The sequence below is a fragment of the Saccostrea cucullata genome, unplaced genomic scaffold, assembly GCF_032062105.1.
Source record: "Saccostrea cucullata isolate Sc308-1 unplaced genomic scaffold, CSIRO_AGI_Scuc_v1 ctg1572, whole genome shotgun sequence".
In the NCBI taxonomy this organism is placed as follows: domain Eukaryota; kingdom Metazoa; phylum Mollusca; class Bivalvia; order Ostreida; family Ostreidae; genus Saccostrea; species Saccostrea cuccullata.
This window is the reverse complement of record NW_026939191.1, coordinates 26,676-48,979: the sequence shown is the minus strand read 5'-3', so window position 1 is coordinate 48,979 and position 22,304 is coordinate 26,676. Positions and strand designations below refer to the sequence as shown.

Below are 22,304 nucleotides of genomic sequence, written 5' to 3'. Positions count from 1 at the left end.
TTTTTTTCAAAGTCTGTATAAAATTCATGAAATAAAATAGCTATCAAAAGACAGGAATGTTGTTATATGATTTGAGAAAGAAATTTTTGTGTTATCAACAGCACTATGATTAATTAATAATCAACACCACAAAAAGACAAAAACCTCAAAACCTTAATTAAGTAAGTAACAAACTACAGTCATATATACACACACTAATATAGAAAATAATCTGTGCTCAGCATCTGGTTTAATAGGAACTCATATCACATATACATGGACTAAATTTTCAAATTTCTGGGTGGTTTTTGTTTTTGTTAATGGTTCATATATTTAAATTGAGACATGTCAAAAACAGTAATAAAATTCAAGAATGTTAATTTATTTTTCACCCAGTGGGTCTATTACATTCACTTGAAATGGAAAAAGAAAATCACTGAAGGTATAAATTATTAATGCATTTTGATAAATTCTGATTTTCGATTAAACTTTTATATAAATCCTTTTATCAACATTTTTCACATGAACTCTTTAATGTACTCACTAGAACTGTACTGATATGTTTTTATTTATGTGGAATATCGTATTAAACCATTGCACCGAACACATTAACAAATAAATAGAATCCAATATTGTATTGCTTTGTTTCATTGTGTATACATGACTGTATACATATATAACTAGGGAGGAAAACACACTAATAAATTGAAAATGAAATATTGCAAGATTCATAAAAATATGACTGAGGTTTAAGAATGAAGATGAGAGATAAATTCAGATCAAGAGGGTATAGTTTTGGAATATCATTAGGTTCATGTTGATTATGGAAGTGTGTATGCCTCAGTGTGACATATATAAATCATGAATTTTAATACCAAATCAGTAATATATATCACTAAAACTTTTATTTTAAATAAAGAGCAGCATTTCAGCTTGGACATCTTTTGTCATCTTTTGTCATTGATTTAAAAAAAAAACAAAATAATTTATAGGAGAAAAGGAACAATTAATTTATTGAAAATTAAATTTTAGGCAAGTACAGTGTACCATGTACTTGTATAATAATCTTTCAAATGTTTGATGACCAAAAAAAAATTGCCAATTGACAAATCTTTGACAAAAAAGTCCAAGCCAAATTGCTAGAGAACTGAGTAAAACTTTGAACCAAAAGAACACACACACAAATCATGAATTGTTATGGAGGGAAGTATCTTGAACACAACCATATTTAAAATGCATTCACAAATATAACAATATTCCATTAAATTTAGTTTATCACAGTCTTCAACAACTACCATCACACAAAAAACAAACTTTCAAAAATCTCAACTTTTTTCAGTAAAACCCTGTTGTTTTTTTTTCAATTATGTGATGAAACAAAGAATGATGATACAGTAAACAAAAGGGGATTTCAAAAGAATCTATTTGGATTTCTAACAAGACTTAATACTATCAACTATCAAACTTCATAAAGAAATCAAGAACATTAAAACCATATACTTGCAAAACTGATAAAAGTTTCAAGAAAAAGGAAAACAAGAAAAATGTTCTCTATAGATATGTATCACTACTGACAGTCTTAAAATTGAACTGTATATGAATATACAAGTGGCCATTTAATTCATTTATCATTCTAAATTTTGTTATAAACTCTATGAACATAATTAGTAGCAACGCATATATTTTGATCTTTTTGCTAAGTATATAAACTTATACATTCAAATACATGTATACATAAAAAAAATCCACAGTTAATTCTTTACAGTCATTAACAAATACCCAGTATTTTCATTTTAAAAGCCGCAGAAATGTGTATTTTAAGTTGAATTCTGTTTGTTGATCATGTAGTTTTTTTTAGACATTAAAAACCCTTAAAATTCAATAAATTTCAGCAAAAATATAAAAGCATTCACACATATTAAAGAAATTGCACACTCACACTTATAATAAATGGTTAGTGAAGCATTGGAAATATTTACAATTATAAGCATTGAATATAACAAATCTACATATAATATATATTTGGTAATTTTCTTTGTCACATAATAATATTTTCTAAGTATTTTTTTTCTATTTGGACAAGTATATCACAAGTCTTTGATCAAATTTGATCAAAGGAGGTGATGTGTTTGTTAAAACTGTGTCAGTGTCAAATTCCCCTACTTTAAATGACAAATGTTATGTCAGGAGTAAAATTCACTCATATCAATGCTCATTTTCTCCTCAAGCATATATGACAGTTAAATTGATGATGGAATGATGATACAATGTTTTGGACGGCAGTTAATATTCTTTGTTTGTTCTCATCGGATAATGACATCGTTATATCTAACACACACATATAACACAATTCAATTAAAAAAATAATAAATGCAAAAAAGAATGGTTCGGATTTCTGGTATATACTGTTTGGACAAAAATTATCCGCATTGGTTATATACTTTGATTGTATGCATATATGTATTTAACATGCAGGATATATAATACTAAAGAGAAGGCACGCTGCTAATTGCATAGAATGATTAATGATTAAATACTTTTATTTACAACACTGATGACTTGGTAATAATTTTAAATCTAGACTTGTTAATTATGTCAAAAAAAGTTATTTTTCTTTTGGATATACAATTAAAGTTTTGCATAATTGTGAGATTAATGTATTTCCAGAGTCAGCTACCATAAAAATATGTCTACAAATCTTAAACTCTTTTTAATTTGGAAATAAAATTAGATTTTGTTTAGCTATAGAATATTTTACTCTAATAATTCTATTAACACTCAATCACAGTTTGAGATTGTCACATAGATATATTTAATTAACTGTTTGTTCCTCAAACAGAATTTCAAAATTAGTTTCTTGCATAGCATAGTTTTCTAAAAAAAACTATGTTTTCTATTAGCAGTGACTAATGCAAGACTACATCTTGCACATAAGTGGAGCTTTGGGTTGGCTATAAGCAGTAACAAAAATATTCATAACAAACGATTTAACAACTGTATGAATGGAATTCATCTGCAAGGAATGCATAGAAAGTGGGATCCTTGTGCACGAATTGATAGGAATGAGTTCAAAGGGACTAATGGTTAAATATAAAAATATTCATATATATGTATATATATGCCATGATAATAATAAAAAAATAAAAGTGAAAAAATATCAGTATCCTTACTCACAAAATCACTCTAATTGAGATAAAAATAAATTGTCTTTGAGTACTTTGTTGGGATATTTTTCTGAGCGGACGCCATTATAAATCGGCATGGGACAGTTCCACCAGTGCGAGGGCCGAGATCCATTTGTCTGTCTGTTGACTGAGGGTCATTTCCCCGATGTCTTCGCTATTTGGGTCCAATTTGACGTTGGACACGGGTTGAAGTTCCGTGACCGTGTACTCGTGGTTATATGGCTCGGGATTGTTGTAAAGTTCCACTTGCGGAATATTATCCTTATGGTCCATGTGATAGTCATGTGCCACGGGGTATTGCATCTCATATTCGTTCCTCACGGGCTGCATGCTATAGTTATTATGATAGTGGGTATAGTCATTGTAATACAAAGGCATCTTATAGTCAATAATTGGTGGATTGTATGCTGAGTGATCCACGGTCATTGGGTCGAACTTGATTTCCTCTTTAATGGGGGTGTGATAAATAGTGTTATTGTTGTTATTTAGTGGCTGAATGTTCTCGTTTGTGATGGGGGCCGTGTATTTCGGCTCAGGGTCTTCCACTTTTATTTTTTGCTCGGGTTGAGATTCTTCCGCTGGTGATCCATCACTCGGTCTTTTCAGAGGTTTGCGATTTTTATTTCGGTGTCCAGAACGATCCTGGCGTGATATGATTTGGCTGAAAAAATATATTGATAAAACATTCAGTATCTTTTAGAAAATTCATTGCATTCTCAACTGTACAGAGGAAAGGTTCCTGTATTTACTAGTATATCATGTAGACTTTGATATCTACTTCTCAATCTGGTTGAAATATTTACTATGTTAACAATTTTGGTAACCTTTTCATTGTTACATGTATATGGAAGACATTGAAAAATTTTGTCATTTCATTTACAAAGTACAAAAACTCACAAATTGTAATTTAGAATATTACATGTTTACCCCCGACCTTCTCTGTCTTTTACAATATATAAGCATTTGTATATACATTTACTTACATTTCTAGCCATTCTCGGACTTCGGAGTTTGTCTCCTGTTCTCGTAGAGCGATCAGATCTTTAATGGAGACTTCTATTCCTACCCGGACCAATGTAGCGTAGGGGTGATCAGAACAGTGGCGGTTAGCATGTGTAAATCGACTCGTACAACCTGCAACACAGTAAAATCAAATTAAGAATGTACATGTGTATTACATATAAAATAAAACAAAAGGTATATGTGTAAAGAATGTGTGTAAATTTCTGTATCTAATGATGATATGTAAATTTTGATGAATATATTTCTTTTGAATCCTGTACATCTTGTATGTTATGTAATTCTATTATATTATCAAAATGCAAAGAATTCATTGGAACATTTTTTTATATTGGAACATTTTTTATGAGCATACATTAAAACATAGAAGATATAGCATTGCTTTGCAAGAAATTAAAATATAAAATTACCCCCCCCCCCCTCGAATGAAACAACAAGATATGGATGTTTTCTTTTGCTTTTCAAAGTTTTTCAGGTATTAGTTGATTTTTTTTTAAATGAAGGCTAGTCTCCATACTTTAAAAATTGATACTTTGACCGTAGTAAACAATGAAATATACAGGTATTAATGCACATGCCTGTTTCTGAACACATGAATGGTTTTTCGCCCGTGTGAAGACGCTGATGTGTCTTTAGTTGTCCACTCTGACAGAAAGCTTTCTCACACCCAGGGTAGTCGCACCCGTAAGGCCTCTCACCTGTAAAGGAAATAATAATAAAATTTTAGTATATGTAAAGCTTCCTTCATGGTATAATTTCTTTTTCCCGCCAAAATAGAGTTATTTCTCTTGAAGTAATAAATTTCCATGGTAAATTTCTTTTTCCCGCCAAAAGAGTTATTTCCCTTGAAGTAATAAAAATTAATATTATTAACACGTGAAAAATCTAAGCACAATTAATTTAAACAATAACAAATAATAGCCTCTAATAATTATGCTAATACTATCGACTTTATTTAACTGTCGACATTGTTTACAGGTTTGTCCATAACAAGGATTATTCTAATTTTGACACACCAAGTCAACATACGAGCCGATCCTACAACCATAAAAAGTTGATTTTATTTTGTAAACAGAGAACTTCCGTTTTCGTGGAAAACTTTCAGTAATCTAACGTTGACTAGGGAATCACAGGCACCTGACGTTACTTATTTTTCTTTTAATAAAAAAAAAATATACCCTTACCTTATAATAAACCAAGGTCCCCAAGGCGCCATCTTGATATTTTTCTAGGTCTGTCACATCAACTTGTATTTTCGTGTGAAACTCCGTCAAATAAATTCTCTGCAACCATATTCTTTTATGTGGCCAGTCTTTCGGTGTAAATTTACGGACAGTGCAACCAGAAGGGCGCATCACACTTGCAAATATTAAAAATCCCTCGTCAAACTCGATCTACTGCTTCAACAATCCTAGAAATCGCATAGGGGGGCCTACATTTACATACGATTTGAAATTCTTAGGGAAAGCCCTTTTTTGATTGGTCAATATATTTGTACGATTTATTTTTAAAAATAACCTGCGATATTCCAAAAACAATAATACAACGTAATATACATGTAAGAACATTCATTTTATATCTCTCAAAATAATTTCGATATAGCTTGATCAAAGCGATTATATTTTATAAATGTAGATCATCATGCTAGCTGATCAACATGATCAATGAACATTTTCAATACAAAATATTGATACTTAAATGCACTAAATATAATTAATATATATTATTGATGCCCTGATTGAGCGTTATCCATGGAGAAGATTGTGTTCTAAAATATGTACGCACGTGTGTGAAAAGGGGGGGGTCCACAAAAATTATTCCAGGGAGTGAAAACCAATTTTATGTATTGCAATAAAGTAGTGGCATGGCGACATTTTTATTTTTTTTCTTGGTGACAATTATACATATAACGTTACATGATAAATATGCTAATATTTGATTTCATTACATATCCCCGAGCCTTTAATCAGTGTGCCCCCTTCCCTTTTTCAATTAAGCATATGCCAGGTATATATGTTACATAATGTATAGTCTATATATATAACTGGATGGTTTGCAGTCTTTTGTTTTTTGAAAACACACACACAGGATGATTTGTTGTTGATTTTTTTTTCAAGCAATTCAAGATTGTTTCATAATTAACGGATAGATTAATACAGTATATTTTACAATATGTTTATAAGAAGTATTTTATTTTTCCCATTTTGCATTTTTTTTTCATTTCAATAATCGAAATATTTATTAAAATTCAAAGTAATTATAACACGCCGCTTTAGATCCACCACAAAACTGAAAAATACGGAATTCCCATTAGCATATTTTTTATTTTTGCGATTTCTAGGATTGTTGAAGCAGTAGATCGAGTTTGACAAGGGATTTTTAATATTTGCAAGTGTGATTTTGGTTTCACTGTCCGTAAGTTTAGACCTCACAGACTGGCCACAGAACAATATGGTTGCAGAGAATTTATTTGACGGAGTTTCATGATGAAAATACAAGTTGATGTGACAGACCTAGAAAAATTCAAGATGGCGCCTTGGGGACCTTGGTTTATTATAAGGTAAGGGTATATTTTTTTTTATTAAAAGAAAAATAAGTAACGTCAGGTGCCTGTGTAGGGAATCTTAATATTCATACGCATGTATGTTATAAAAAAAATGATTTGAGAATTAGTAGTTGGAATGATCTTACATGGATATTTGTACAAATATAGGGACACCATTTTGAAAGTCGATATATGTAGAAATTCGTAGACATCGTATGCAAGCTGAATATTGATGTATTGGTGTACACATTTTCGCTTTAAAGACATAAATTACCATGCATGAACTAGATTAGATATTTTCTTGCAGGTAAAAAAAAAATGATCTAAAAGTGGGCTTGAAATGTTAAAAAAGGATGCTAGAAAAATTCAGTTTAAATTTTAATGGATTTAATAATTATTTCATATATACGAGTACGTTCTACACGTTCTTAGAATCTGTATGACGATGTCCCCGTTCAGACGAAATCTTCACAGGAATCGATATTTCCTTGGACTCTTTATCTGAAAACGAATCTTTTCGCATACTTGGTCCCTTGGTCCTCTTTTTAGAATATTTTGATTTGTCACACATCTCCAAAGTAGAAAGGTCACGCTTCACTCAACACGCGTTCTTGGATACGGGACAATTATCATACACATTTGTCATGTAGACACATGTAGATCTAAAATATTACCGACATTGTAAATAAATCGAAAGATTTCCAGCGTGCATTATTTTTCTGCGCCTCTCGACTTGACTTTGTTCTTGGCAAATCAAGGTGCGCAGTGGGGTGTTAAATTTTAACACCTCTGTGGTTTTGAATAGTACCTGGGTAAATTGGCAATATTCAATCAACGAATTCAAATTGGGCTGTGAGAATTTGGGGATATATAATCGCATGCCTATCCGATTATATGTGTGTCTTAATTTCTCGCTGAAGGAAAGCTCTTTCTTCGTTTTAAACTTCCTCTTCTTTTTTTGTCACAAAGACGTAAATCATTTGAATCAAGTGCATTTTTTTTTTAATTAAAGCTGTTAAATCAAAAAAGAACAAAGAAATTGCTTGCTGCGCAATATTTTCCATGCTATATTTCCGATACTGTGTGTATTTGAATAATTCATTACCCAAAATATGATTTTTCCCTGATTATGACTGAATTTAAATGCCTTGTCATTTTAAACGTCAGACTAATAATAAAAGCACGTGTAGAGTGAGTTTTTAAATCCTAAAGATATAAACAACCAACATTCAATAAATAAATCGAATGGGGGAAGCGATCGAATTTAAATGGCCCAAAAGCACATGGCATCAGTTTTCATTACATGAGGGGGGATGCACATTTTATTTTCAATTTGGGAAGATTTTTGGCAAATATATAGTTTTGACTTGACTATATCAGAAATCAGTGATGGAAAAACGTTGTTTGTGTGAATCGATCCATGGTATTAACTTTCGCGTCTGGACTTGTACATACAAACAAGGCCCATGTTGCTAAGCACGCCTAAACATATCCCATATCCTTTTGTTTAACGGGACGAACGAAATTGATGCACTGTTTGTTTATCGATCGTAGCCCTAGAAACTACGGTAAAATCGAACCTCTTCATATGAGACCTTCGTGTGGAAACCCAGCTAGCGTGATCATAAAAACACGGATAATAGAACCAATGGGGCGGGCAGCAGGTAGCTGCTTCAATCACAGCGTAGACCTTGGCACAAAAAAGTTGCCATTTCTTATAAATTAAAAGAAACATCATAAAAAACCGAAACAAAGGCAACCACATGTATTGTCCCAACTTTCTAATCATGTTCCTCGGGGCTATAAGTGGACTTGTCCAAGTTTGGTTATTTTCGACTACCTGCCTAATGATTTTTGTCAACTAAAACCTTGTGCAAAGATATAGCGGATCGATATTTGATCTAGCTTCAAGCGTGGTACACACATAATCGCACAGAAATAACGGCACACTAGTTCAAACAAGTTTAAATCCTGTCTTTGTTCAAAACTATACATTGAGTGATTATTCATGTAGGAGCTATTCAATTCAAATTCGTTCTTGGAGAACGGTTTTTGTGGCATTTCATAATCGCAATCCCCAAAGTTTTCCCAAGTTTATAACTTCCAGCCCCTTCCACTTTGGGGAAAAGTTTGCCCCAAAATGATTCTGTTTAAATCCCCACAAGACTTTTAAATGTTCATCTTTAAAGTTCATTATATTTATCAATCTATTAATAAATAGACAATTAGTTATTGATTTAATGTTGGTATTTAAATTTCCATTTAAACTCACGTTTGGAAAGAGAAGAATTTTAGTCAGTCTTGTAATCTCTTATACGCTAAATTTTTACTGTCATTCACAAAATAATGCGAAAAATTGAATAAAAATTTATAATATTTTTTGGGTAAAAGTACACTTTCGTTTTGATTTCAATGGAGGTCACGAATGGTGTCTTTTGCAATACCCGTACTCATGCAGGATCTTGCTGGCACAGGTTCATAAATCCTAAAATTCTAATACTCGTTAAGGTTAATCAGCTGAGTTGATGAAACTGATTAAATTAGAAGCACGTGCATATTACATTTGTTTGAAAACAACTTTCAGTAGTTTAAACCCCCAATCGAATGTGAAGTGCATAATTACGATGGGGGATTTAAATATCCAGAGACTTTTAAATTTCGATTGATATTTATTAAGTTTACCTGTATGGGTCCGCATGTGGGCCTGCAATGATTTCTCCCGGGGGAACACTCGGCTGCAAACCTCACAACGGATACTACAGTTCGACATTGATCCCTTAAATATCAAAGAATTCACAATATCCGCTCTGGGTCGTCCACGCCGCATATTTGGGTCCTCATATTCGCTGTCCCCGTCCGCTGAGTCCCCCTCGGGTGATCCCCGGCCGAAACTTGTGGGTGAGGGGCTGTATGGCATCGTTGTGATGTCTCCCCTATTCGAAGAAATCATAAAATGTAAACTTTAAAGTCTACTCGAAAACAGTCCTGGTAGGTGTCTGAGTGGTATTTAACCACACTGTCATGCATAAACCCGTTAACGTTCCTACACAGGTAATCCGACCAATCGGTTACCTGGTGCTATAAATATAACATTGGGGTGATCTCTCTCCCTCATATATGTATGGTGCGAAATTGGCCCCCCTGGTGATGTTTTAATTTGATGAACGGGGTTAACAAGTTACTGTTCACTTTGTTGTTTAATTAACGCACTGCAATAATTAATAATGATAGCGGTAAAACTTTGGAGATTTATTTACCTGAAAAAGAATTCGCGCCAAATAAAGCTATATTTGGATTGTTGACGAATCCACACTGACCTTGTTACCATCGGAGTTTTCTAGAGTTTACCTTACTTTATATCGTGATTCCGAGTGCATTGAGAAATCCCGAGCATGCTCGGTTACCCAGCAAGAAACACGCCATATTGACTGTCTGAAAATTTGGAAGGCCGTAAAATCCATTAACATCCTCCAAGAAGAGAGGAACAATGGACTCGCAATACGGCATAGCAGTTACAAATAAGTTTGATCTCTTCGGAGATGATGTTTCTGACCCATTAGAGTTCCTGAAAGAGCAAGAGGAGCTAAAGAAGAAACAGGAACTCACGAAGGAAAAGGACAAGGGAAAGCAAGGAAAGGATAAGAAGGCAAAGAAGCAAAATGCTTCTCAGTCAGACAATAAATCCACAGAGCAATCTGTCCAAAAGAAAGAAGGTAATGTTATGGTTGTTTGTATTGAATGCACTTGTCAATATATCGCATTTCTGCCTTATAACACGAACATTGTCACATGGCTAGACCAGTGTGTTTCTCACTAGAGGTAATTTGTCACAGCTGATCATATGCATGTTTTTATCTAAGAATGATGAAAATTATTTGTTGTGCATAGTTTGGGATGTGCAATTGTTTTTACTTTATGAATTAAACATAAAGTCCCTGTCATCGGTTGCACTTGTTGAGCAGCCCACGTGGGTGAGTTTCAACATGTCGAAATGTAAGGTTAATGAATTTTGTTTATAAATGGTGTAATATTGGGATTTGAGTTCCTACAATAATTGGGAAAAGATTTTTTTTTTTTGCAATCTTTTATTTATTTGAAGTTCCATAAGCAAAACATTATCATAACATTGTGATTCAGTATCTATGATAAACAACATGAATTATGCCCTTAGGCATTTTTCCAGAATGTCAAAGACACAGTACATTCATCTAAATAAATGTGTAACATTTCATAAAGTAATTCTGTTTAATAAATTGAAGCATCTGAGATTAATTAAAATGTAAATATAGTAAAATATATTGAATCATTTGAGACTAATTGATAATATTTGTTATCACAGACAAACCCAATACACAGTCCCGTCCCCCGCGCAGTGCCCGACAGAACCGGGAGCCAAGGGAGATGAGGGATGACAATGACTCCAGGCCCCCCAGAAGGAGAGAAGAGAATTCTCAGAACGAGTTCAGGTAATATAAACTGAGGATGAAATGTATTCCTTGCAAATTCTACTTTATTCTAGTATTGAAGATTGAATGTTGGAAGAGGTTAGTAATGAAAAGTTGATATGAAGAGTAAACTTAGACTTGTTTTGGAAAAAGTAACAAGTCTTTTTGTTTTGGATCAGCATTTAATATTTTAAATGTTTGTTTGACAGATAAATTTTACCTGTATAAAAATGGTATATTTTCACTATAGAGAGAGGAGCGAGGGCAGTGGTGGAAACTTCAACCGACCCGAGAGTGGAAGGTTTGGCCAGAGAGGTCGCGGTGGACGAGGGCGAGGTGAAGGTCGCGGTGGCCGAGGAGGCAGGGGGCGTGGTGGCTTCGATAGGGGCCCAAAAAGGGACTTTGAACGTCACAGTGGAAGTGATAAAACGTAAGGGTTACATTTTTTCTTCATTCCTAAACTGTTGTATGAAATTGCATGAAAACAGTAATTTGTGACAGCATGCTATTGATGATGGCGAACCATGCCATTCCATGGTGGCTGAAAAGTTCAGTGATCTTGCAAATAAAATTAACTATTTGGTTTTGCTGCAGCAGTGGTGTGAAGCCAACAGAAAAGAAAGAGGGAAGTGGTTCTCATAACTGGGGATCATTCAAGGACGATTTGCAGTAAGTCAGAAACTGGTTCATGGTGTGGGTTTGAATTTAACAAGAAACACAATTATCCTTTACTAACAATTATGACCTCCTTATATTTAGTCAGGACATGTATATAAATAGTACAATTAAAATTATCCATAAATATTTTGAATGAATGAATCCATAAATATTTTGAATGAATGAATTGCAAAAAATTGGGGTACATGAAATTCTAAATCCTGATTATGATATGGGGAAATTCCTACAATTTTAAGTTTGTCAAAGAAAACTGATGATTAGCATATATATGTATTGATAATTATATAAACCACTGTCGAGAAACATTGAAAATGTGACTCTAGATCTTTTTTAAAGGTTAATATTTGGCACATACCACTGCACAATTTTTTCCCCTGTGTATACCAACAGTTCCTCACTTGTATTGCAGAGTTTATTTTTGAAAATGAGCAAAGTTAAACAGGAATGCCATGGTCTTGTATATATTATTTTGCATGAATTGTAAAAAGAATTGATGTGACTGTGTTATACGAATTTTGGAACTAGACAATTACCTGTATTAATACACGTGCACAATGCATGTCATAAAAATTCAAAAGTATTCATTTAATACATTAATTAAATTTTTTTTAGATAGTTTGAATTTAAAATCTCTTAAAAAATTTCTTCTCAAGAACCGTTAAGCTAGAAAAAGTGAGATGTTTGAAAGCGTCATAGCATAATATAAATTCAAAATTATGACACCCAACCCCCACACCACACCACACCCTGAATAGGATAGAGCCACAATTTTCCTCAGCATTTATTACTACCCTAAAACACAGTATTTGATTACCTATGACATTTTACCTGTCACTATGTGACTGACAAGGTCTTTCAAATGTTCTGTACAGTGAACCCTCAGATATCCGGACGCCAGATATCCGGATGCTTCAGTATCCGGACGATTTTTCATCGGAACGAAATTTTTAAATGTTATTTTGTCTTGTTTAACTGGTGATTCAGATATCCGGATGCTTCACATATCCGGACAAATTGACTGGGAACCAAAGTGTCCGGATAAATGAGGGTCCACTGTAATTAATTTTTGACCATTTGACATTGAGAAATCCATTCAGTAAGTCCCTGCAAGTCTAAGATAAAAATCCTCAGAATGTGCTTGTTTCCTATAAGTAATGTTAAGCTTTCACTGTAAGAATTGTTTTGAGTAATTTTTGCATTTCTTGTTTAATTGAGGGGCATTCATTGTAAATCTGTTATTTGTGTCGTCTGTACACTTGTAAGTAAGGTTTTCATCCTCTTCTCGAGAATCCTGGTGTCATTTCAATCAAACAGGACATGGTGTATGCCTGAATGAAAGGAAATTCTAATTTGTCCTTATGATGGATCATGTCCCATTCCAAGGGAAGCAAAAGTGTGCATGAAAAAATGGGTCTTGAAAATTATTATAAAGTCATCAGTAAAAAAAAAATACTAGTAAAAATATTTAATATGAGTATTTACATAACTTTGACAAATGCTTAGATATGTAGTATAAACAGTTAATTTGTTGTTGCACTGTCATTGACTTGTTGGGATGAGATGTGAGATGGAGCTAAAATAGATATTTTTCCACAGAAGTGGGGATATTTTATTTACCCAGAGTAAGGGAACAAGTAATTGCACTCTAAAAACTATGGTTTCCCCCAAGATGATCAAATTAAAATGATCATTTATGACATATTGTATATTTTAAAAGTCTGAAGGAAATATTTTTCCATTGATAGGTTTATATTGCTAGTACATCCATGAAGAGATTTTGTATAGCAATACACCAATACTAATACTATACATTTATTGACGAAGTTTGAGGGCAACATGCGTTTTGTCGGACCCAAGAACCAAACTCTCTGCCTGGAGCTGTTAGGCGGAAGGCAGACAGTTTGGTTTGAGGGTCAGCAAAACACATTTTGCCCGAGAACAGTCCATGTTTTTTATACCTTCATTTTAATTTTTTTGACATACATATTTTGTAATATTATACTTTCATGTAAATGACTTGAATCTGATTCGTTGAGAAAGATTTGTTAAAAAACACTATTGCCCGCTGAATAATGATAATACCTGCCCTCCTGCGTAGCAACAGTCAACATTGCTTGACGACGGGTGATATTCCAAAAAATAGTGACTGTGAAGAATTTATGCACGCTCGGTTCACTGTTGTATGTATATGTGTAAAACATTCAGTATAATATAATAAATATTGCATGTAGTTGAGTGTAGTTGAGTGTAACATTGAAAATTTTCTCCCCTCGAAAACCATTGTCAACCTCGGCAGTGCCTTGGTTGACAATGGTTTTCTTGGGGTGAAAATTTTTCAATGTTACACTCAACTACATGCAATATATATATACTGTCTTCCATGATATAACCTCAGATCCGTCAATTTTGAAAACCAATGAATGAAAATATTGTGCCTGATTGAATGAAAATATTGTACCTGATTGAATGCAGGATTGTCTTGAAATGTCTCTTGCATTCTAGAGGGCTGTATCTTATCTTCCAGAAGATTTAATTGATAGTAAAAAAAATGACGAAAAATCTACTTAATGACGAAAAATCAAGTAGATTATAAATCATAACCAGAATAATTTGTTCTGTTTTAGGGAGGAGATTAAGGAAGCGGAAAACACGGAACCAAAGGAATGGAATCCATCTGAGGATGCCGAAAACCAGGACCCCAAGTGAGTAATTCATGTCATATGTAGGAACTCGGATCCATTTTCAATCGGTTAATTTCTTAAACTATTGAAAACAAATTTTACTTTAATTTTTAATGCAATTCACTGTAAAAGATGTTATGGTCCACTACAAAGAATTTTAAGGCCTTGCAAGGATTTGCAGATGCCCTACAGTGATGACTGTTTTGTCTATTCATCCACACATTTCTCCCATTGCCATGTAATGTTGAATGACATTTTTAGACCTAAGTAAATCTGGCGTGTATTGAAATTGTGACTGAATTCCCATCTTGAATAATGAAAAGCAAAGAGGGGAAAACAAAAAGAGATAACTTCCGAAAATTTTCCTGCTAGAAACACAGTAATTATATCATACCAAAAAAGGGTCTGACCCTGAATATTCTCAGGGTTGTCCTGAGAGCCGGGGTCTGGGGAAATTCCCTGCCCATGATGATTTAATCCCCTGGTTATTCTGGTATTTTCCCTTGACCTCTTAATGAAGGAATTAGGCTGGGACGATACACATATCGATATTTTTGAAAAAATATCGAAATATCGCCTAAAAAAATCTGACTTCTGTTTTTCTTTGTTTATTTAACATTTGGGGTTTAATATATAAAATAAATAAGTTAAATATAAATATAGGTATGAAATAAATAATAATTAACACCACTTGAGTAAAATATTTTTGTTTTACAAAATATAAACAACTATTTTGAATAAATTATTTTCATTTGCAAAGAAATAATTTGTTTATTTCGATGCAAAAAAAGATTTTATAGGCAATTAAACATATCGTGATACATATCGTATCGTGGCTCAAATATCGTAATACCTATCGATATAGAAAAAGTTGTATCGTCCCAGCCCTAGAAGGAACCCCACCCACTTCTACTTTTATAGTGTTCCCTGCTATTTAAATTCATAGGAACAACCTTGATCCTTGTTACACCCAGCAATGAATATGATTGAATGTTGATACATCTAACACTGCATAGCTAAACCATGTGCATGTGTGACAGTGGATGCATTGAAGCTAAAGATCTTGAAATGAAACGAATTTACTTTGGCATGAAAAGACAAATTATAAAATTGTTTAATATAATTTGGGACATGTAAACGGTAAGGTTAGTGTTATTGTAGATACACCTGCCAAAAGGGCATATGCTCAAATATTTTTTACTCAAGAAAAAAACCACTCTTTTCAGTGAAAGCACGGAATCAACTGAACAACCTGTAGAGGAAGGCCCCAAACAAATGACCCTTGACGAATGGAAGGCTCAACAGGAGAAAAATCGACTTAAAAACCAATTCAACATCCGGAAACCAGGAGAGGGCGACTCATCGACAAGCCAATGGAAAAAAGGAACTGCCTACAGGAAGAAGCTGGAAGAGGAAAACGAGGAATCCGACGAGGAAGAGGAATATGAAGAGGTAAGGGTTTCGACTTGAATCGGTGATAGTACAGAGATTTACGTACCCTCTTTCAATTTGAGTTCTGATTCATTTCACAAAGACATTGCAGTAGGTTTATTTTTCATTGAAAACACTTCAACAATTTTATTTTTATATTTTTTTTTTTTAATTTTTCTTCTTTTTTTTTTTTGTATAAATTGGAACACAGTTTTACTAGACTTAAGTATTAGACAACAGATTATAACACTGGTTTTTGCCTGTAGGACAACTGTTCGACTCTTATCTTTATATGTCTTTTATTGTAAAGAGAACTAACAAACACAAATTTTTCTTATTTGGTAATTCTTGGGAAGAAGGTAGGGATACAACTGAATTTTAGGGAAATATGATTACTGTGCTAAAAAAAATAGATAATTCAATAAAATTTGATGAAGGAAACTAAACCAGATTCTGTTGCCACTTAGAAGAGACCTATTCTTAGAAGTTTTATTTTTTTTTTCTTTTTGATAAATCAAGACAATTGAGATTGTAGGCCATTTACTCTTGGAACTTCATTATATAATTTTGAGTATTTTATACATTGGTGGGTTGGTTGACTGGAGATCTTATTATTATTTAAAATATCTTACAGAGAAAAGAATAAATGATGTACTTACAGAATTGTACATTTATATAGGTATTTTCTATCATTTTACAGGATGAAGAGGCTGTCAGACAAAAGAACTTGGTGAATAAGTTTAAATTTGTATTCAATACGGAGACCAGAAGAGGAGGCAGAGGAAGAGGACCGCGAGAGAGAAGAGGTGGGGGACGAGGCGGCGGGGGTGGTCGTGGAGGAAGAGGTGGGCGGGGGTCCAGGGAATCCGCCCCCAAGTTCGATGATGAAAATGACTTTCCCAGTCTGGTGAAGTCTGAGGCGTAAAGCCCAGCACAGCTGCTTACAATATTTTCCCCCAAGTACTAAACAGTTTCATACTGAATGTTAGGAACTTGCTTAAAAGAAGCCATACACAGGCGTGATGTTTCTTGCAAGACACAACTCAATGTGAATCCATCTTTTTCATTATTTTGTTTCTTGTACATTTGTTTTGTCCACTTTTTTTCCGTGGATGTTTGTTCCACTTGGCAACCAGCCAAGATCTCAACAGAAAAAAAAATCATGGTATACATAAACTTCTGTGAATTGTCGGAACTTCAGTGAACTGCCTGAAAGAGAGTTGGAACATTTTAATTAAAAGCTGTGAATGGAGGATGTGATTGGTTGTAATGACCTAATGAACTGTGCTTAATAAGTGCTTGGTTTAGATATTTATTATAAGTTAATGACTGTTCAAGCTATTGACAATTAATATATGCCTCTAGCATGTTTAAAAAATTCATTTAGAGACAATTCATTTGATATTGACCATGAAACTGTTATGAATCAGTTTGTTATAGTGACATTTATAACAGATTGATATTTGGTGTGAAAAATATTTGTAAAATTGTTTATTTCACTTTATATGAAGAGAAATAAACCTTGGTATATATACCTCTTTATATGTATGCTTTCCTGTCTGTTCCTGATCTAGAGAATTCATTTGTGTGTTTGAATGAAAGAGATTAAACTTTTTTTAGAGTACATGATGGCATTGAGTTTTCTGAAGATTGAATTTATGTATGACATTGGTGATTGAAGCTGTCATGTCTCCTTTAAAAGCTAGATATTTCAAATAGACCTGCAGATTGCATGTTTATCATGAAACTGCCTACAAGGAATAAGCAAATGATGTTAAGTACCTGAATAACTTGTTTGTGCACTCAAATTATTAACTGCTGCAATCTTGTATATATATATATATTGTAAAAAATTTCATCATTTTAGCTCTACTAGCCAGAAAAGTTTATGCGATAGTAAGGTGTCTGTCGTATCCGTCTGTCTAGCTGTCTCGGTAAACAATTTTTCAAAATAACACTCCTACATATTTGGTCTGATTTCAATATAACTTGGCACAAAAGTAGACTACACTAAAGTACATAGTTGTGGTTTGATTTCATTATAAATTGGCACACAAGTAGACTACACTAAGATGCATGATTGTATCTGTTGCTGTCTGTTGCAAAGTTTCAAAACCAAGTGCTACTCCGTTGTTATACGTACAGACTAGTACTGCTAGAGTCTCATCAGACTTCTGGTTGAGAAGTGTTTTGAAGCGATTTGCCCAATGATTCTTGAAGATCTTTTTTATAACTTTGATCCCCGGGGGCCAGGATACTTTATTTATAATATACAGTTTACCTCCGAAAGCTTTTCAAATACATATACCCACAGGGGCATCTTATCTGAAGTAGAGAACAGAGTGGATAAGACACCCCTGTGATATACCCTTGAAAGAGAGGTACACTGTACTTATATTGAGGTGTAGAGGAAAAATATTCAAAACATCTCATAATCGCAATTGAATAGAAAAGCTGTTTTCTGAGATTTTGTGGATTCTAAAACGTTCTCATCAAGGTCTACAGGGTAGAGTGGTGCCAAAATAAGGAATCAAAAAATTTACATCGACAAATGTGGAAAAAAAAAAATGGGGAAAAAAATTCATGATTGCTAGAGCAGGAGGGCCGCATTCATGAGGTACTAGTAGTGTGTACATGCGTCGCAAATTGGAAGTGGGGGAGGGGTTTAGCCAACACAAAAAAGGTAAGGCCCAATTTTCAATGCCAACTAGAATTTATATCTGCAAAAAGAGGGGGTGGGGGGTAGAATGTGGATTTGATTGCTCAAATTCAGAAAGGTCTTTGACAGGACATGACAGTTCTTATCGTCTTAAACGTTGGAGTTGTCTCTCTTTCCCTAAGTAATAAATAAGGTATTGGATATTTTATGCCCCTGGATCAAAAGATCCCATTGTTACAACGCACTTTGAAAAATTACGCACTTTGAAAAAAAATTTCAAAGTGCGTTAAATTTGGGACCAAATTAACGCACTTAAAAAAAAAAATTCAAAATGCGTGAATATCGACCATATTAACGCACTTTGAAAAAAATGTATGGCTTGGTCAATATTCTTCCAAATCTTAGGTATGATAAATGATTTAACCTTTTCGATAACCTTTCGGTAATAGGGTCACTCCAGGATGTGAAAGAGAGCGATTTTGATTTTTCTTTACTTTGAAAATTATTTCTCTCTTAAATGTTTTACTGTACTTAAATTTTTCAGTTTACATACATTTTTTGTCCACTAAAATTTATTGAAAGTTTTCAACGTCATAGTAGTTATACAAAATAATAGTTATACATATATTTGCGTGTAGCATAAGTATCGGTACAGGCGCGGGGGGGGGGGGGGGTTACTCACACAAATACATGTTTTGCATTTAAATATTATAGGCATTGAAAACTGGGTTCCACTTTCACTTTGCTACCGACAGCTATGTACAGTGTATAAGGAAAAAAAGAGTTAGGCTGAGAGTATAGTCCTTCTACTCGTCTTCACCTTGTTCTTAATTAGGGTAAATCAATAGATGAAAATCAAAAAGGTTTCCGAAGCTAGACGCATGCGCTATCATCTTTATCAACATGATCATTACATGAAATCACAGAGACTTGTGTTTTATATCAAACAGTTGTTTCTCTTGATATCATATGGTTTTTATGTGTCCAAACTCATTCGATACTGAAGAACATATTTTATAGCATGATCACTTTTTAAACCAAAGCAGGCTCTTCACAGATAAGTTGATGTTACAGGGGATTCGGAAACTCTCGTTTAAAGTAAGCATTTCGTAGATCCTATTTCGTTACAATAAACTTGTTAGCAAATATAACTTATCATTTCTTGTTTTGGCTGATTTGTTCAATACATTGTTTGACATTTGTTTTGTTTGTTTGTGTGTTTTTGTTTGTTTTTGTTTTTGTTTTTTTACTAATGTATGACATATGACAAAACACTTCGTTTGTTTTCAATGTTCAAAATCTCAATGTTTCATTCAGATATCGATCAATAAATCCACAAAAAATCTGAGATTTGGCACAGGACATAAAATTTAAGGGATTTTGCATGCAATTGCATTTGTCAAATTAATCAAATGGATGCATCTTCTCTACAGACAAGGATTGGATGGTTCTAACAAAATCACTCCTGCCACCATGCATGGCTATATGATGGCGTCACAACCAAACCAATACCCCTGGAACGCATTGCTGCTCCTGCTATACTGTCATCATTATATAATTACTTGAAGGCAAAACATAAATCGATGTCAATATCAATGTTATTTAATCAAGAAACGGTGTTATTTCATTGAATTAAAAATGGTACTTTTAATGTATTTTGTTTATTGTGTTTTCCTAAAGTAGTATTGATCATTTTGTCTGATAATTCTCTATTTTAGAACTATACAGATTGTAAATGACTAATTACTAGTGGAGCATAAATTTCATGTTTCTTCAAGCAATTAGCTAAATTGTTTTCCCATTGGTAATAATTCTAATTATTACGTTTATCTGCCTCGATCGTGTAATAGATTCTTCAGTTACCAGTCTCAGTACCCAAGGGAATTTTGTAGGGCTGTGCAATATTACCGGTATATCGGTATATTGCGGTGTTATCCATCACGATAATATATCGCGATATGAAAGTCAGATACCGGTATTTCACGATATTTATAAAATATATAAAAAACTCCTTTATTGTAGAAACTGCTGAAATAATACTTGTAACTTCCTCAGGTCTTTTCAATCTAGTAAAAAAAATACTTCGTCAGCTTTCAGAGGCAGATAGAGAGAAAAGAGAGAGAGAGGGGGAAGCTTTTCATTCACTGTCAATTTTAAATTTCTTACTTTAAAATAAAATAAATAATTAATAAAAAGACTTTTATAAATAAAATTATTAAATAAAATTATTAAGAAGGAAAATACATAAAACATTTCTACAGGGTGTTTACCATGTGTACTGTGGTTCTCAAAATCTCATGGAATCTACACGATCGACGATGAATGTTAAGTTCAAGATACATATTACAAGTAAATGGCCGTCCTAACAAGTTTCATGCCATTTTAAACACCTCCATGCTATACCAGGAGCATGTATATTAACTAAAGCAATAGAAATAGGCCAATGCTGTTCCTGATCGTATGTCATAATGTGAAATTAGGTCGGGTCAGAAAAACACCAAACGCCCAAAAGTAGGTCACAATTTCTTTCTAGCTTTAATTTTATTCTGTGGCCACATAAAATTTCTATATACAGTAGTATGTATTGTTTTAATCATTAGTTACATTTTATGCTATTTCAATAAAACACACCCCCCCAAAAAAAAAAAAAAAACAACGTATAAAGAATATACATTACTATGCATAAACTTTTTTTTTTCAATTTGAAAATACATCAAATGAGTACATTTTGCTTTAATTTTTTACCTGGTTTTCGATTAAAGTTATTATGATTTTGTGTGCGATTAATGTCTTATCCCCCGCCCCCTTTAAAATGTATAGATAAATTCAAATAGTCTTTGAATTTGACAGCATTTTAAACTTTCTGCACAAATTTATTAATGATAATTAATCTACAATATATCGCAATATATTGCAATATTCAACATAAATATTGCAATATATCGCAATATGGTTTTCACTCGCAATACCCAACTCTAGAATTTTGCATAAACAATTTTGTAGATAACGCGTAATTTGTCTCCTCGAGAATCGAAGACCTGAAGCTGAAAATGGTGCTATTTTTTCCAGCGGCCCTCTTGATTCACAGTAGCATTTTAAGCATAGTATGAAAAGTTAACTATTACAAATATACATTCAGAAATGTTCATATGGAAATCAGATAACTATTAAGCTCTGCTTACTATTTTGGTTGCTTTAACCATTTACATGAGATTTGATACCTTTGAAGTTTGTAAACGCAAACGCGACGTACGATATGTTGAGGTTGAGTTTTGTTGCGAGGTAAATTAAGACGTTAACAGCTCAAAGTGATTTTAGTGAATAACTTTCGAAAATTAAAGATATTCATATACATTCAGTTCCTGTCTTGAAATTGGACACCAGGAAACATACCGCAAGATCTTTCTCTAAAAAGTGAAAATGTCCATTGATTTTGACGGTTACTTAGTATCATGAGAATATGACCAGTATAGCTTCAAGCGAACTGGTATTCTAGAACAATGTAATTTACCAATTTACATTTCATTAAGTTTTAACATTTCTTATAACCAAAATTTTAAATTAAAGCGTATCTACTAAGTATATTTTATTCCGAAACTTCATAAAGAATCCTCATAAACAAAGATACTTAGCGGGTTCCAGTAAACGTTCTACCAAGTCTTTAACTCCTTACTGAAATAC

At 33.2% G+C, this 22,304-nt stretch overlaps 2 protein-coding genes across 3 annotated transcripts; one reads left to right on the top strand and one right to left on the bottom strand.

Moving 5' to 3' along the window:
* Window positions 1–251: 251 nt before the first annotated feature.
* LOC134252493 (zinc finger protein 367-like) lies at window positions 252–9,791 on the bottom strand. The gene is made up of 4 exons (XM_062734985.1): window positions 9,412–9,791; window positions 4,763–4,882; window positions 4,148–4,298; window positions 252–3,825 (listed from the first exon to the last, which is right to left on the bottom strand). Exons 1-4 carry the CDS (start codon window positions 9,677–9,679, stop codon window positions 3,228–3,230), a joined length of 1,137 nt encoding a protein of 378 aa, XP_062590969.1. The 5' UTR covers window positions 9,680–9,791; the 3' UTR covers window positions 252–3,227.
* Window positions 9,792–10,110: 319 nt separating this feature from the next.
* LOC134252491 (SERPINE1 mRNA-binding protein 1-like) lies at window positions 10,111–17,590 on the top strand. 2 transcript variants are annotated; one of them, XM_062734984.1, is made up of 7 exons: window positions 10,111–10,442; window positions 11,069–11,195; window positions 11,425–11,604; window positions 11,772–11,843; window positions 14,477–14,554; window positions 15,760–15,985; window positions 16,665–17,590. In XM_062734984.1, exons 1-7 carry the CDS (start codon window positions 10,217–10,219, stop codon window positions 16,887–16,889), a joined length of 1,134 nt encoding a protein of 377 aa, XP_062590968.1. In that variant the 5' UTR covers window positions 10,111–10,216; the 3' UTR covers window positions 16,890–17,590. The 2 variants fall into 2 exon arrangements, with proteins under 2 accessions (XP_062590968.1, XP_062590967.1); XM_062734983.1 differs by having other exon boundaries at window positions 10,112–10,442; window positions 11,769–11,843.
* Window positions 17,591–22,304: the final 4,714 nt, after the last annotated feature.